The 18,686-nt window shown below is 41.5% G+C and overlaps 1 protein-coding gene across 1 annotated transcript in view; it reads right to left on the reverse strand.

Annotated features, from left to right (window-relative positions):
- Positions 1-18,686, reverse strand: part of LOC124802832 (cohesin subunit SA-2-like) — a 376,821-nt gene that overhangs the window by 61,738 nt on the left and 296,397 nt on the right. The window contains exon 12 of the mRNA XM_047263844.1: positions 11,676-11,810. Coding sequence (XP_047119800.1) covers positions 11,676-11,810 — 135 coding nt within the window. The remainder of the gene's footprint in view (positions 1-11,675; positions 11,811-18,686) is intronic.

The following is an 18,686-nucleotide window of genomic DNA, read 5'->3' on the forward strand; positions in this document are numbered from 1 at the left end:
TTTTGAAATTGATCTTTCTATCCAAACTTACATCTTCTAGTATGGCTCATCAACAGTGGGATAACCATCAAATATTCTACCCTTGCACGATAATTAAGAATTTGCATAAATTGTATTTTGGCGAGTTTAAAGCAAACCACCAGCGGCGCGAAAGCAGTCTTGATACCACGTCACACCCGCGATGGTTACTAGCCTGTCACGAAATTGACCTGCATACATCTACAGCAATTCCAAGGTCATAATTCCCCCCACGCAATTGTGTGTAAGTGAACTTTGTCAAATCGATTATTTCTCTAAATGTAATTACTAATCCCAACACTGACCATTCATAAACGCACAATGAACACTCTTTTGCTAAGAGTAAAAGAATGATGCCACATCATCTACATAGTTATTAAAATATTATTCCAAATGACCTCAACCATTTATCGTCATTGTATTTTAACTGTAATCAGAAAAATTATGATTTATTATCAGAAAATAAAACATAACAGATTGCAAGCGCACGTAACTAAATGACAGCTTTGCATAGTGTTTAGACTCAATCAAGCAAAACAATTTAAGAAATGCCTGAAAGCTCAATTTCTCCATAACAACTGATAGATACAAATAAGATATTCAAGACTTCATAGATCAATGCCAACCTGTAATGTTATAATGCTCTCGGTGCTATTCACGCCGAAGGTCAAATACAATCCATATGTTTGCAACGGAACAAACATAAGAATTGTGTCCATTCACAAAAATCTAGTCACAAGGCCCATGTAATCAACCCAGTGTATTGAAAGCCTGCTGCAGGCATTATCAAAACTAGCAAGCAAACAGTTTCTTCAGTGCTACGCCAGTCCAACAAATTTTTTGTTAATTTGCATCTTTGTGGAAAACGTGAAATTTCAGTTAGACACAGGTGCCTCTATTACATAGCTGAATGGTAACACATATGAGCTGTTAGGCTGCCCATGCCTGACTAAAACTAGCATCCACCTAACGGCTTATAATGGACATGACATTCCCATTTTCGGAAAATGTACTTTGCCTGCCACATGTCACTTGAATACGAGAACTGTGACTTTCAATGTGCTACAATCAAGCAATTGTGAGAACATATTTGGCATTGACTCTTTTGATTTGTTTAGCTTTAACATTCGGGACAATGTGTTGTCAGTGACTGCATTCAATGCCAAAGAAAGTGTAGCTAGATTGCTGAAAGAATTCCCTGAACTCTTTTCTGAAGGTTTAGGCAAGACTAAGAATTTTGTTGCACATAATACTATGAAAGACAATGCTCAGCTGAAATTTTGTCAGGCCAGAACTGTTGCCATTGCATTACGGGACAAAGTTGCTGCTGAATTTAAAGAACTGCAAGATAGCGCAGCTATTGTGCCCATACAAGCTAGCCAATGGGCAAGTCCACTAGTTTTGCTCCCCAAACCTTCAGGTCACATGCGCTTCTGTGTTGACTTTAAGTCTACAGTCAACCCACAAGATGTGATTGATAATTATCCACTGCTGTGCCCAGAGGATCTGATGGACAGATTAGGTGCTGGTTGCTACTTTCCAAAAATTGATTTACGTGACACATATCTTCAAATACCACTACATGAAGAATCTCAAAAAGTGTGTGCTGTGAACACTCATTTGGGCCCGTTAAAATATTTGCGTTTGCCTTTTGGCAGCACTTCCGCATCTGCCATTTTCCAATGGTATTTGGAACAGCTGACTGCTCAAGTACCTTACCAAACTGTTCAAACTATATGGACAATATTGTCATAGCAGGTTGTACACCTGAAGAACACATTGAAAATCTGCGTGCTTTGTTTCGTGTGTTATCTGATGCAGGGCTAAAGTGTTGACCGGACAAGTGTTCCCCCACCCCCCCCCCCCCCCCCCCTCGAGTTGCAGTATCTTGGTCATGCCATAAACAGTCAAGGTGTATATTCTCTTCAGTCACATTTTTAGCCATACAAGACCTGCCAGTTCCTCAAGATGTCACAGAATTGCAGTCAGTCTTAAGGAAAATGAACTATTATATTTGGTTTGCACCAGATGCTGCACAAAGCGCAGCTCCATTGCATTGCTTGCATTGCAAGGAAGTCACCTTTGGACAGCAAGAAGCTTTGCTCAGTGATTGCTGTTTGGTTCACTTTGATCTTGACAAACCAATTGTGTTGCAGGTTGACATTTCCTCTTACAGAATCAGTGCAGTGCTTTCACACAGAGTTGGTGATAAAGGCAGGCCTACTGCTTTCACATCAAAAGTGTTGTCCAAAGCTCAGTGAACTATTCACAAAAAGAGAAAGAGGCATTGGCTATTGTGTATGGTGTCACCAAATTCCACCACTATTCATAAGGCAGAAAATTCTACTTAGTAACGGATCACATGCCACTGCAGTCCTTGTTTCATCCGATGAAGCCGGTTGCTGTATGAACTGCCCAAAAATTGCAAAGATGGGCTTTGTTGTTGTCTCAATACCAGTACAAGTTTGTGTATTGTCCAACAGCTCAACATGGTAATATGGACACACTTTCATATCTTCCGATTGGCCCTGATACAGACTTTGACGATTCTGCTGCATCTTCTTGTCACATCGATGCTCAAGTTTCTCAAGTGCATTAAACCTTTTTCTCTGAACTATAGCAAAATTGCAAAGGCCACAGAAGGCGATTCCAATTTGAACATTTTGCTAATATATATTTGCATGTCTTGGCCTTGCTCATTGCGTGAAGTCAAGCGCTGGCACACCAGTCGAGAACGATAGAGAAGACATCAGCCAATCGCATGCTGACTGACTCCTCTGCAGGATGACAATGCAACAGCAGCGACCCTTATACAAAGAGGACATAAGCGCCACGCCTGACTGGTCATGGCCCAGTTCAATAGTAGCTTCAAGACTAGTGACTTGTATAAGAGTGACTTAGGATTGTCCATACTAAAGAAACTTGATTATTTTGTATGTCACCTTTTGATTGCAACATGTCTGTGTAATTGCAAGTTAAGTATTCTCTTTTTTAATTTCTTAATAAAACTCATTAATCCGATTTGTTTGATTTGATTGTTTAGCGATCCGAGAAGGCAGCCTTCCTAGACACTCGTGTTTGATGAGCATAAAGACATAAAACCTCTGAAAAGCTTTGAAGTCTTCCTTTAATCTGACATGACGCAGATCCATAACACCTGAGCAGTACTCAAGAAGAGCTTGCACTGGTGTCCTATATGCTGTCCTCTTTACAGATAAACCGAAGTCAGTTATTCGCCTTCCCTACCACAATCCTCAGACGCCCATTCCCATTTCATATTGCTTTGCAGCGTTATGCCTAGATATTTAAATGATGTGACTGTGTCAAGCAGGACACTATTTACACTTATCCGAACATCACAGGTTTGTTTTTCCTACTCATCTGCATTAACTTACCTTTTTCTACCCTTAGAGCCAGCTGCCGTACATCACACCAACTAGAAATTTTGTCTACGCCATCTTGTACCACCCTTTAGTCACTCATCTTTGACATCTTCCCATAAACCACACCATCATCAGCAAACAACTGCAGATAGCTGCTTGCCCTGTCTGCCAGATCATTTATGTATATAGAAAATAACAGCGATCCTACTACACTTTCCTGGGTCTCTAATCCATCCCTATGCCACTCCCAGTACCAAAGGCTTTGCACAGAGATTATATCCTTGTGGAGGACCCAGTTGCAAGACTACTCAATCCACTCATCCAGCACTTCCTATTTCAGTCCTGTTGAAATGTAGCAATATTTACCTGTGCATATATGCCCTTGGTAGCTGAACCTCCAGCAAATCTGTCTGAACAGGATTTGTCTGAAGTACACTATTTTAAATTATGCGTCCAACTCCAGGTTTTCAGTCCAAATACTTTTAATTGTACTCGGTTGTTGAATAACCTAAAGTTTATGGCCAGATTGTGTCTCATTCACAAGAATTTATGCACAGATAAACAACTAGTCACATACTAAACTTGAGTGATACCCTATAAAGAGATTGTTCGAGTGCACTAACGTAATGCTGAGGTGACCCAATAGCTTACGTGTGGCAAGTAAATAATCAACATATTCCCTAATTACACTGTTCTTTCAAGTGTATAGTCATATCAAAATTAAAAAATGGTGTGCACAGTAAATATCATTTAGAAATAACACAGTTCAATGTTCATTATTATTGTCACAGTTCAAAAATGCATTATTGAAGTTCAACACAATTCTTGAGATTAATTGCAAGCTCACAGTCTCCATAAGTGAAAAACAGTCACTGTAGAAACACTCAGACCCTGAATTTAAATAAAACTCTGCACCTTTTAGAAGTTGTGCTTTGTGCCAACTCATCTGCATACAATGTGTAATAATTTCAGGCACATATATTGCTCATATCATAACCTCCTGCAGACTATTCAAATGGCTCCTAGCAGCCTCTCTTTTATAATATTACAATAATTAGCAGTACATTCAGCTACTGTTGTTTGCTGTCTTTGTAAAAAGACAGCAAACAAAGATTTGCATTACTGATTAACAGAATAGTGGGGAAAGATTTTTCTGAATGTGCATTTTTAGATACAACAACAACTGGTATTGAATTATGCTGTCTAGTTCGTCAAAATATGGTATTATATTTCAGTAACAATGTTTTAACTATAAATGCTAATTACTCTGAAACTAAATGAGACTGAAACTTACTACCATGTCTCGGAAATTAGCTTTACTAGTGCTATAATTATTCATATATACTTTTGACCTAATTCATCTGAAAGTTCGCAGATCAGTAAATGCTTACATAACAAAAACGATACTGAAGTTTTATATTATTGGTATTTGTAATAAGCACAGTATTTAGGTACACTAATTGAACCAATGGCTTCTAACTAACCAAATGAATATAATGGACAATAAAGTTAAGTTGGATAAGCCCAGACGTAATATTGGAGATTTTTGGGTATTGTGCACATACCGTATAAGTGAAAATCTCAAAGACATTTTAAAACAATAGAGGGAGGGTGGGTGGGGACTTAACAGGGGGAAAGGGTCCACTGCTTTGTTGCACTGCCACAGGCTTATCCTACCTCATCAGATGCCAGACCAGCTGTGGAAGCAGCATGTCACATACCAGCTCTACTGCAATCACTGCACAATTTTTTTATATTGATAGAACTACCAACAAGCTGTTCATCGAGATGAATGGCCACTGCCAAACTGTGGCCAAGTACAAAGTGAACTACCCTATGGCACAACACGCAGCTGACCATAACATGTTGGATTTCAGTGGCTTCTTCACAGCTCGGGCAATCCAGATCCTCACCAACACCAACACCACCACCAGTTTTGCTGAACTGCGCAGATGGAAATTATCCTTATAACAAATTCTCTGCTTCCAAAATCATCCTGTCCTCAACCTACAGTAACCTATTGTCCCCACATCTGACAGTTTCTGTCCCCTCTGTCCTACCACCACCTCCCCATTCACATCTCCTCACACATATTGCATGCTGCCCTCTGCCAATGCACCCACCCATCTCTCCCCTTGTCTGCTAGACAGCACTCTCAACACTCTTCTCTCCCTTCCCCTAACCTGCCTCCTCCAGATTGCTACTTTCATTCAAAGTGACAGCTGCCTTCTGGTTCAAGCTGCTGGAGACAGAAGTTATGTATGTGTGAGTTATGCTGGTTTGTGTCCAAGCATGTGTGGGTATTTGTTGTTACTCGCCAATGATTCAAAGTGCTGCCACACAATTACGCACGTCATCTACGTGTGGCGCTGTCTGCCAGCCATGCAGCAGCTGCGCCACCTAAGCGGCCAGCCAGGCACCGGCCGCTAGACTTGGACTCAGTGCTCATTCGAATGTTACCGTGTTCACATGTCTTGCTTTGTCAACTTGCTCTGTGACTTATATGTGTTGTGTCGTTTTGAAATATGAGTGTTCAACTTGACGTTATAACAATTGGCGAAGAGGATGGGATTTTTCCTTTTCACCGTTGACCCACAGGTTTCCATGGTTACTGTTGAGCAACTATTGCAAGGTCTGATTGAACAGCAAACACCTCTAACATCGGCGATTCGTGATTTCGGCGCAGCGTCAAATGCGGGGCGTTTCTCGTCGTTGGCTATACCTCCTTTTCCTCCTTACGACGAGATGGCGGAAGATTGGTCTGATTATGAAAAACGTCTTCAACAGCACTTCTTGGCATTTCATGTCACGGACGAACAACCATGTAAGTCTCTGTTCCTTTCCTGGATTTCACCTCAAATGTATCAGTTGTTGTCGCAATTGGCTCCTTTGAAAGATCCTGCGTCTTTGTCCTTTGCTGAAATGTGCTCACTTCTGTCTGTCTATTTTCAAAAGCAAACGCATGTGGTAGCCTCTCGTGTTGCCTTTTATCGTAGTCAAAAACAGCCGCATCAATCCTATCGTGTTTGGGGTGCTGAATTTCACGGCCTCAGTCGAAAGTGTCAATTTGTTACTGACGTACACAAATAATCCTACGCCGATTCCATGGTACGGGATGCTATTATCCGGTCGGCGCCTGACAAAGAAGTTCGGCAATTGCCCTTCAGTCGGCAAATTCGACTCTAGATGAAATCCTCTCCATCGCGCAGTCTTTTGAAATTTCTCGCGCCGCTGGGGCACAAATAGAGGCGTGGGGTGATGTCGGGGAAATACAACCTCTGTGCGCTGTTGACGATGCGTGCGGCGCGTCCCTGCCGGCCGATGTGGCCGCAGTGCGCTCTCACGCGCAGCCTCGGCCTACCCGTAAACAACCCGCTACGAAACTGCAGCAAAACCCCCCCGGCAACTTCCATCATGTCCGCAGTGTTTTACGAAACATTCACGTGAGGATTGTCCCCAACGTGTCAAAATTGCAAAAAGAAAGGTCATGTGTCCTCCGTTTGCAAATCGAATCGAACACATGATGTTCATGAACATGATGCTGATTCTGATTCTGTGTTGTCTGTCAATTGCACTTCTTCCCTTTCAGGGAAGTTATTACTCACTGTCCAAATCCTTGGTCAAGATGTTCGCATGCAGGTGGATACCGGTTCAGCTGCCACTATAATTAATTCTCAGACGTATCTTCAGTTGGGTTCTCCACTCCTGTCACCTGTCACTCGGTAATTACGGACATACAATAAACAGAAGATTTCTCTCTTGGGACAATTTAATGCTGAGGTATCTTATAAATCCGTCATTCGCACTGTTCCCATATTTGTGGTCAACCAGAGTAACGCAGAGAATCCTTTTGGTTTCGATGCCTTTTGCGTTTTTGGGTTCTCCATAGATGACTCTGTCAATGTCGTCTCTGATGCTATTCCTTATGCTCAATTGGATTCGTTGTCGACGACATTTTCGTCCCTTTTTTCTCCTGGGTTAGGCCGTGTAAACGACTTTGAAGCTCATATCACGCTCAAACCCACTGCTCGGCCTAAGTTTTTTCGGGCTCGGCCCATTCCTGTGGCCCTTTGTGATCAGGTAAAATGGGAGCTGGATCATCTCACTACTTCAGGGGTCTTGCTTCCTGTCACTTCCAGTGAGTGGTCCTCTCCTGTCATTGTCGTTGCTAAGCCAAATTGTGATATTCGTCTCTGTGGCGATTTCAAAGCCACTGTAAATGCTCAATGCCTCATCGACACTTACCCTATGCCCTGACCTGAAGAACTGTTCACTAAATTTGCTGGAGGCCAGTACTTTTCTAAAATTGCCTGTCGGAAGCTTATCATCAACTTCCTCTCGACGCTGCTTCCCGGCAGTTTCTGGTCCTTAACACACCTTTCGGCCTCTATCAATACCAACACTTGCCATTCAGGGTTGCTAGCACCATTGGTCTCTTTCAGCGATTCTTGGAACAATTATTGCTCCCTGTCCCTGGGTGTATCAATTACATGGACGACATTGTTGTCACTGGCTCCACCACTGAAGAACATCTTCAAAATCTCCGCACACTTTTTCATGTCTTACAGACCGCCGGTCTTAAGTGTAATCTTCAGAAATCACAATTTTTTCAGGCATCTATCACGTTCTTGGGGTTTCAACTCTCTCGGGATGGTATTCATCCGCTTCAGCAAACTGTCGCTGCGATCGATGCCCTTCCTCACCCTACATCTGTTAAGGAACTGCAGGCCTTCTTGGGGAAAATAGCATACTATCACAAGTTTTTACCGTCTGCGGCTTCGGTGGCTCAGCCGTTGCTTCGCCTGTTGCATAAAAACGTGCCTTTTCACTGGTCCGCGTCATGCGATGCGGCTTTCCAGAAATTGAAGACTATGCTGAAACAGGCCCCGTGCCTGGCTACGTATCGACCTGGCCAACATCTTGTTCTTGCCACAGACGCCTCTCAATACGGGGTCGGTGCAGTCCTTGCGCACCGTTTTTCTGACGGTTCGGAACAACCCATTGCTTATGCCTCCAAAACGCTCACAGGTGCCCAACAAAAGTATTCTCAAATTGAAAAAGAAGCTTTGGCCACTATTTATGCTCTTCATAAGTTTGGTGTTTTTCTCTGTGGCTCAAAATTTCATCTTGTTACAGATCACAAACCACTTGTTTCCTTGTTACATCCACCAACGTCACTTCCCGACAAGGCTGCACACCGCCTCCAGCATTGGGCTCTTTACTTGTCTCGTTTCAATTATGAGATTCATTTCCGGCCAACGGCTGAACATGCAAATGCTGATGCTCTGTCTCGCCTTCCCATGGGTCCTGATCTGGCATTCGATAGGGACGAACTTTTGTGTGTCCACCTGGATGTTGCCGAGCAGCGGGTTGTGGACGGGTTCCTCATCACCGGGGACCGGCTGGCGGCTGCTACGGGTTCTGACCCTACCCTCTCCCAGGTTTTACGCTGTATTCAGAAGGGTTGGCCAGATTGCCCATCCACTAAGACTTCTGATCCTTTGCGTAACTACTACGCTTTGCGCTACCGCCTCACGGCTAGGGATGGTGTTATCCTCCTTTCCACCGATAATGCTTCGCCGCGTGTTGTGGTTACTGCGTCTTTGCGTGCTTCGGTCTTGCGCCCCCTTCACCAAGGGCACTGGGGTGTGTCTCGCACAAAATCTCTGGTGCGCCATCATGTGTACTGGCCTGGCATCGACTCTGAAATAGTACACGGGGTCGCTGCCTGTGGCCCTTGTGCGTCACAGGACACCGCCCCAAAGTCATCTTTGTCACCGTATCCTTCGCTTGAGAAGCCCTGGGAGCGCATTCATGCTGACTTCGCGGGACCCTTTTTAGGTACTTATTGGCTCCTCGTAATTGACGCCTACTCTAACTTTCTTTCATTGTCTGTTGCACGTCGCCTACCACCGCGGCAACCAGAAGTGCTCTCGCCCGCATTTTTTCTTTGTTACTGATAATGGTCCACAATTTGCCTCTTCCGAATTTGCGGATTTTTGTGCTCATCACGGCGTTATGCATGTCACGGCCCCACCGTTCCATCCACAATCAAACGGTGAGGCCGAACGACTGGTCCGCACATTTAAGGCTCAGATGCGGAAACTTCTGACTTCTTCTGCTGCTGCTGGTGATGCGCTTCTCCAGTTTCTGGTGTCTTACTGTTTCACCCCCATGGGCGACCACAGCCCGGCTGAGCTCTTACATGGCCGACAGCCCCGCACGCTACTTGATCTTCTGTGGCCTTTCACCTCACGGCCGCGGGTGCCTTCACTTGGCCGGTTCACCGCTGACGACCTCGTCTGGGTACGGGGATATGGCAGGTGGCCAAAATGGAGTCCGGGCCGCATCTTCCGACACCGTGGCCGACGCCTGTATGAAATCCAGATGGACACGGGTGTTGCAGTGCGTCATTTGGACCAGCTTCAGCCTCGTGTGCCGGCAACACCTGTTCCGAATGCCGCTACACCACCTTCGGCTCTACCTGACGCTCGGGATCTTGGCATCTCTCAATACTCACAACACAGCCCTCTCACCGTCATCGTGGTGCCAGCAGAAGAACGGACGCCACCAGGAGACGTGCCCATGCAGGAACCGGTTGACCATCCTCTGTTGGAGCCAATCTACTCTCCTCCTCCTCCTACAGACGCTGACACATTGCCCATGTCTCCTGTTATATCAACTGGACTTGCCGCAATGGGCAGATTGGTGCATGGGGCCCCAGCAGATTCAACCCCTACGTCTCCTGTCATCTCGACCCGTTATCATCAGGGACACTTCCATCCGCACGGGAAGCCTCCTCCTCGATACTTTACGGCCAGTCAAACAATGCCTATGGACGTTAGCCATCTCCAGGCCGCCTCCACCAAGACCAGTGCAACAATTTCAAAGGGGGGAAAAGTGTTCTGACTCGCCGATGATTCAAAGTGCCGCCGCGCAATTACGCGCGTCCTCTACGTGCGGCGCTGTCTGCCAGCCATGCAGCAGCTGCGCCACCTAAGCGGCCAGCCAGGCAGCAGCCGCTAGACTTGGACTCAGTGCTCATTCGAATGTTACCGTGTTCACATGTATCGCTTGTCAACTTGCTCTGTGACTTATATGTGTTGTGTCGTTTTGAAATATATGTGTTCAACTTGACGTTATAACAGTATTTTCTTTTCTGAAGAAGACTTCGGCTGAAAGCCAAATCATAACAATCCTTTTGTTGTGCCTGCCTGCAACTCAACATTTCATATTTACAATGGTTAGCAATCTATCCTCTATCTTACATTGTTCAAGAAGAATAATATATATAAGAGGATGCAAAATTTTAAAATGATCTGATGCAAATGAAGACAAGGGGAAGGGCAGTTTAATTATATCTAGCATTAGCAGTGTGTAATATTAACTGATAAAAACAAACACAATTCAAGTTTTAATTTGGAAAATACATGAATTTATTAAATCTAACTATAGGGACTGCAATCATAGTTTGTGATGTGCATGACACATTTATATAATTTTGTAAACATAATTTGTAACTGTAAGACAATTAAAATGTTATTTTCAATACTGCTTGTACTTGTTGACAGTGTTAAAACAACACATATGCTTCAGTGGCTATAAATTTCACAGGCATTATTGAGTGACATCCATACTAGGGGGGGGGGGGGGGGGGGGATGTGGGAACATATAAAAGTGAAAACAGTAACTAAAATGTAAATAAGGTTTTCAAGCAGTTCATTTGATTTAACAAATATCTTCATAAAAGGGAATGGAACTGCTCTGCTGTCATCCGAAAAGATTGCATGACGTAATGAATAATCTTCCTTTGTTATGTATGCAGTGTTGGTAACTATTATACTGAAGAAGTGAACTTCCAGAATAAATTGGCGCTCTGAAGCAGAGGCACACTATTTTAATTGATTGATTCATTGATTTGTGAGGAAGTTCCAAATCTGCATGCGCGCGCGCCCACACACGCACACACACACACACACACACACACACACACACACACACACACTCTGTGGCTAAGCCATATCTCTGCAATATTCTTTCTTCTAGGAGTGCTAGTTTCACAAGATATGCAGGAGAACATCTGTGGAGTCTGGATGGTAGCAGAAGAGGTACTAGCACATGTGAACCCGTGAGAACAGGTTATGAGTCACGCTTGGCTAGCTCAGTCAGTACAGAACATGCCCTAAAAGGCAAAATCCCACATTCAAACCACATCTAGCACACAGTTATCTCTTCTGAAACAGATTTACATTTTGAAATGTGAAAGTGTCTTACTTTTGAAGATTTCAAGCTTTCTGGTACACTTCTCTTCGGCCATAGTGTATTAACCAAAACTTCAGCACACAGTATAGTGTCAAATTTCAATAAAACCTGAAGCATCTGCTGCAAACAATCTTCATATTCTGGAAACTGAAAACAAAATACAATATATATTACTAGAATCACATAAAAAAATAACAACATCAGCACCAGAAAGCTAACAGGAGCCACAAGTACAAAGTTTAAACAGGGGAAAAAGAAGATGAAAACAGAGTTACTACACACTTTAATTACTTCACAGGGAGCTCAACGTATTTCTTCTTAATACATGTGGCCATAGTGTTTGTAGTTGTTTTACCACTGTGACATAAAACCATCTATGCACACACAAAAATTTGCCACACAAAGCTACAAAATAACGAACATAGACACACACTTCAATTCTAAACAAGGGCTGTCAATCTTACAAACACAAAACTAGTAATAATAAATAGCAGCTCTTAGAAAATTGATCAAAACACAATGTTGATGTCCCAACAAATGAACAACAAATAGAAGGTCTCATAACATGTTCTGAACATATTCTCAACACAGAGAAAAAGACCACAGTAACGTAAATACGGAGCTTACTACAGAATTAATAAAATAATAAATTAAAAAACATAGCAACATAGTGTAGAAAAGAAAACAAGCTCGAAACTAATTGTGATGAATAAAAACGTAAAAATCTAAACAAAAGGAGAAAATTCTTAATATAACAAAAGCTGACAAAAGAATACTGGAGCACTTATGGAAACTAGAATTCATGCAGAAAACAAAAATTCATCACAAAAAGGAATATAAAAGAAATTAAAATCCAACGCAACACACATATCTCAAACGCATGTTAAAAAAAAAACCTCTGAAAAACATAGAGCATACATTTTCACACAGGGATGAACAGGGACTTGTATATAAATCCCCAAGCCACCCAATATACTATATCGCCCACAAATCCATGACAGACATTCCCATCAGGCCAGTAGTAAATTTCAGATCAGCTTGCACATACCTACTAGCGAAACAAACGCAAACACTGGTCACCCAATACTATTAACTTGTCAATGATAGGGAATTGAAAAATACTGTTCAGTTAATAGAAAAAACAAAAGAGATACAAATATATCGTGCACAAAGGCATTGGTTCCCTTTCATTAAAAAAAAAAAAAAAAAAAGGAGGTTGCTTCTCTTTTAATGATAACATTAAAATAACTCGAGAAAACCTGAAAACATGTAATCATCTACCTCAAGAATATGTCGATGAAGCAATACAACTATTACTGTAAACAGTGCAAACAAACTATCTTAATTCAATCAAGAGTGTTACATGTAAGAAGCAAGTTTACTCATCTGTTCACCTCCAGAAACACTAGCCAATGTCTTCCTAAATCACATAGAAAAATGAATATCTGAAGATGTAACACCAATGAACTTCTGAACAATATACAACAATTACAGAAAGACATAAATACACTCAAGTTCGAAGGGGGGGTAAAAAAAAAAAAAAAACACCTTGGATGACTAAAGATAGGATGTTTATATTCACAGGACATGCACATTAGTGCGTTACGCAGAAATGGTTACCATTTGAACCATGTCAACCCCTTGGTTCAAGGTCAAGACTGATATCGTGGCACAACACCACCTACCAGTAAAATATGCCTGTACCTCTCATTGTTGCTACAAACTGAATGTAATAGATCATTGTGACTTGAGCAGACATGCAGGATGCCTCGCACATGTATGCATGAACCATAGCATCAAATCAGCGAGTCTAAAAAAGGGTGCATTGTTGGCATGAGAGAATGTGATGCATCCATCCAGGAAATTGCTGCCTGTGTGGGACGAAGTGTTTTTGAAGTGCAACGGGTGTGTGCAGAATGGTCATGAAAGGCCGTAGAACACAACGAGATGTGGCAGGTCACACCACTCAGACCATCCCCTGAAAAGATTGACACCTCATACGAATGAAATTGCAAGACAGATCTGTGCTCTCTTCAGCTCTGGCACAACTGTGGAATAATGTAACACATCATACAATTTCCAGAATGCAATTTTCACTCTGCAGCGGAGAGTGCGCTGATATGAAACTTACTGCAGATTAAAACTGTGTGCCAGACCAAGACTCGAACTCGAGTTTGAGTCTTGGTCTGGCACACAGTTTTAATCTGCCAGGAAGTTTCACATCGTACAATATCAGGGGTGACAGTGTGTCGCCGTTTATTGCAGCACAAGTTATGTTCATGTCATCCACTTCTCCATCTACCTTTGATGAATGTGCAGAAACATGCTAGACGGGCAATGGTGTATGGCACGACATCACTGGGGGCAGGAATGGCTACAAATAGTGTTTTCAGCTGAATCCAGGTTCTGTTTGCTTGAAAATGATGGCTGCACTTTGGTTCACCAGAGAAAGGTGGAGCATTATCACAGTGACTGCATTCGTACAAGACATACTGTGCCACCTCAAGGCCTTATGGTATCCGTAGCTGTGCTCTTTCTGCACAACACTGCATATGACATTTTTCAGCAAGGCAATGCACGACCACATGTTGCTGCATGAACACATCCCTTCTTGGTGTCACAGGATGTCAGCCTTTTGCCCAGGCCCGCCAGATCACCAGACATGTTGCCTATCAAACATGTGTAGGATATGGTGAAACAACAAATGAAGTGCTATGACCCAATGGCAACCATCATAGATGAACTTTGGAACCGAGTGAACGCAGTATGCAAGGTTATACCACAGGTCGCCATTTGTGCCTGATATGCGTCAATGCCATCATGCATGTAACAAGTTATCACGGCTCATGACGGACCCTGCGCCTGCTACGCAAGAAAACACAATCACAACCACGTCTCTGGCGTATATTGAAAACCAAGCCAGCAAAGAAAATAATAAATTATTCCTTGAACCAGCCACAGGAACTTAAACAAGCTGCAACAATATACATGTTAAACAGACTCAATAAGACTCCCCTAAACGCTTGTTACTACCAAAGCTGGTCACTATAAAACAGATTGCTTTAAAAATTGATTAAAAAAGTAGTAGTACATAAATATAACAGAAAAATGAAATGAACAAACCAGACCACATAAATGCAGACACACTGACAGCACAGATATAAACAAGGTAAAAATAATACAAACAGCACAATCACAAGAAAATAGCTCACAATCACATATCACAATAAAATTACATACAAAATAGGTGACATATTTTTTTTAAAAAAAATATGGGTATAAACATTATCTACAGAATGAAAAATTCCATACAGAAACATACCCCAAAACCAAAACCCACACACAAACAGCATTGCACCTTTCAGCTCAACTGCAGGCACTGTCACAAAATCTACAACAGAACGATTAGTAGGATGTTTGACACACAGAAATAAAGAACACATCGGGGCATGGAAATAAAATACAAACCACTCAACATTTACAAATCTTAAACAGGAATAAAATAGACCAAGCTCAATAGAAAAATCTATGAAGTATCATAAAAAGCTGTAAAAACAGACATCTCACTTTTCATAAAAATATACCACAGAAAAAAACAATAATACCCTGTAAACAACCACTTAATGACCAGTTACTATACAATACCATTGAACAAATAACATAGACACCCCTCCCGTCCCCAGTCTCCATCTCATCATCAAATCACTCTCCTTTCAACTACTTTATATTTACTACCTTTACTCATTATTAGCCTCATATGAACCACCTTCCCGTCCCCTTCCAAAAATATAGTTTTCATTCAGATCTTCACCACTTCCACTACTCCATCATTTCACTTGCACATTAAATAAGCACAAATTTACACATATGTCAAACCATGCATGAAGAGAAAACTTTTAAATCAAATGAAAACCAAAACTAGTTGTTAAGTTAGTATTACTACCCACACAAAAATACACAGACAAGTTTAGCCAGGATTACAAAAACAAACACTAGTGGTGCTATATCATGTCATATCTTGCTTCAAAAAACATTTAGTGCTGCACATCAATGTAAGATTAGGCAAAAAGCGTCAGTGCAAAACGATGGACTGTATAAAAAAATGTTCAAGCAGATAACAATTCCTATTAAAAAGAAAATTGGACATAAAGTACTTTAAGTAAATAATTACAACTCTTTTATCATTTGCAATGAACTGTTTTTAGAGTTAGAAAACCAATTGAAGTGATAAATATGTTCACGTAGCAGACACTGATAACATTTTATATCAATTAAACAAAACCCATATGATGATATAAATACAAATTTTCTACTAGCTGTGCAGAGAGATTTAAATACCTATCAGAATAGACTTACGTTTATATCAGTTGCGTAATACATTCATATCTAATGTACAGTAACTTGGCGTTTCTGCCATTCACTAATTACAGGGCAACATTTACACCATCTCTCTCTGCTGCAAGCATGTGGAAGACAGCAGGATGGCAGAGCTAAAGAAATACAGTAGTTGCATAATAAAAATTTTAAAATAAAAATTCTCTTTTGAATCTTTGTGTCTTATGTAAGACATTCATTTAGGTAAATAAAACTATGTTTTATGGATCACATCATCATTACATGCACTGATACTAGTTCTTCACAAAAAGAAAGTTGCACTTGGTAGTCCAAGAGCAATTATAATGGGCCATCCACAAGGTCTGATCAAAGCTGATCTGCTGTTACTGCTCTATGCTAATGGTTTATCATTTTACGAGACAGAACAGTCTGTATGTCGTAATGGTATTATTGTAAAGCCATCAAAGAAGCAGCAGTGAAGAAAATAGCAAACAATATTCTGGTAAACAATGAGAGAGCATTTTGCACAAATGAGCATCCTTGAATTCTGTAGTAGTGGTTATAACTTTGACAAACATAGTATGGCATTGAGAAATTCAAGATAAAAAGTTATAAGCTGCTTCAGATTTACTTTCAGGGAAACTAACATTGCAAAAATATTATGGCAAGGTCACTAACAAATGTAGGTGCAGCTCCACCTTCTGCACAAGATGAGTTGCAAAAACACAGAAGTGAGGAAGATAAAATTTGCAGATTATGAAATAACTGATGGAACAAAGGTAATGGACAGGTATGTAAATAGGTGCAAATTGTTGTTAAGCTTTTGGGCAATGTCCTTTCTTAGAGCTAACTGGGGGTAATATCAGATGGAGAGGGTGCGGGAATCGAGGAGGTGGGGAGGAGAAAGGAGGGGTAGAGGGAAGGATAGTGCCTTCGCCCCTGCCACCCCTGCTCGCTGACCCCATGGACCCTGCAGGCTTTCTAATAATAAATGAAATGATGAGAGGTGTGGGCCTAAACTATGTACCCTCTGACTCAACATTGAAATATTAAAAGTTTTGGCTGGTTTTGTTGTCTAGGGGCTGGGATACGTAGTTGCCGCAATACAGGCCAAATACTGCTGAGTCTACAGTATACGATAAGAATACACACATGAATCAAATGATCAAAGGTTTCTATCACTCGGCAATTGCTAAGTATGAAAGTAACATATAAATTTATAAATAGAAGATTGCAATTAAAAAAAAAATCTGTAGGTACTATCTTAACGGCTTTAAATGATGAGTATGATAGTAGTAGTACTTTTGAGAATGCGGTATATTTCTGCAAAACACTTATTGGTGTCAATGGTCCAGCAATTAAATAAAATATAAGCTGAATAACAGGGAAACAATAGATTTCTACTTCATGTAATTAGTCATGAACAACAATGTAGCTTATGAGATATTCACTTCTGAACCCATACTACGACTTCACTGCAGAAGCCAGGGAATCACACAAGAGCACAGGTCGGCACTCCGAAATATATTTATCCTCCGCGACCATGCACAAACTGCTCCACTGTCCAAGTCTTTCTGCTGACTCCGCGTCCGTCGCGTCCAGCACTTCCCGTGTCCTGTGCCGTACTCCAACTGCTGCACTCTGTCGAAACGATCCTCCTCCCTCACTTCCATACAGTCTCACCATTAATGAGCGCTGTGATTAGCTAGAGCGCTCCCTCCATGTCTCAAGCCAACGTACATTCACAAACATATTTAAACACATATGAAATACTGAATTTACATTTAAATAACTTTAAATTAAATAAATACTCCTATGGCTGGACCACAAACATGCTCTAACACACATTATTAAATACATAAACAAATTAAATAACATATATCAAAGGAACAGCAACAAAATGTGGGCCAGTAGCCTAATGTCTCTGTGCTTTCTAACACACAGTAAATATTTAACCAATTTCTTCATAAATAGTATATATTGGATATAAACAAAGACATAGATGAATAAATATATTTATAAGCATGCTGCTACCGTTTTTTGTGCAACTGTGGAGTACTTATGGCCTGCCGCTATCGATAGTAATCGGCCACTTTCACCCCCAATAACTCATGTACTATTCAAGTTACATGCCTGTAATTTATACCAATTTAGGTTTACACAAATAGCTTTCTAAAGACACAACGATTGACAAAATTTGATGAAGCATTTAGATTTTGGAAATTTGTTGCTTGGTGTTACTTGTATAATTTACTGTCAGATACTAAACTTTAAACTAATAAAGATATTGAAAATCTGATTACACCACCAGAATCGTTGTGCAAATAAGGGTAATGTACATGTTTCTTTTTGAGGTATCATGATTCATCTGGCTACTATTAATTTCTATATGGACTGTTAAATGTCTGCCATTAAGGTTTCACAAAGTCTGCCATCTTTGGCACTCCCAGCATGTCTCCTTCATCTACACAGCGTCACCATGGAATTCCCAGGTGCGTGGTCCTGCCGTTGTGCGGCATCACGAGGTTGCAAAGCTAACGTTCGGCACCACGTCACTGCTGCCGGGCCACAAACCGCCAAGAGGCCCCAGCTCGGCTATGCTAACTCTGAACTTAGAATATTTTCAGGGCACCATGACTTGCCCGTTACCTCGCAACCTGGACCCGCCATTGCCGTTGCCGTCGCCAT

The sequence above is a fragment of the Schistocerca piceifrons genome, chromosome 6, assembly GCF_021461385.2.
Source record: "Schistocerca piceifrons isolate TAMUIC-IGC-003096 chromosome 6, iqSchPice1.1, whole genome shotgun sequence".
NCBI classification, from domain to species: domain Eukaryota; kingdom Metazoa; phylum Arthropoda; class Insecta; order Orthoptera; family Acrididae; genus Schistocerca; species Schistocerca piceifrons.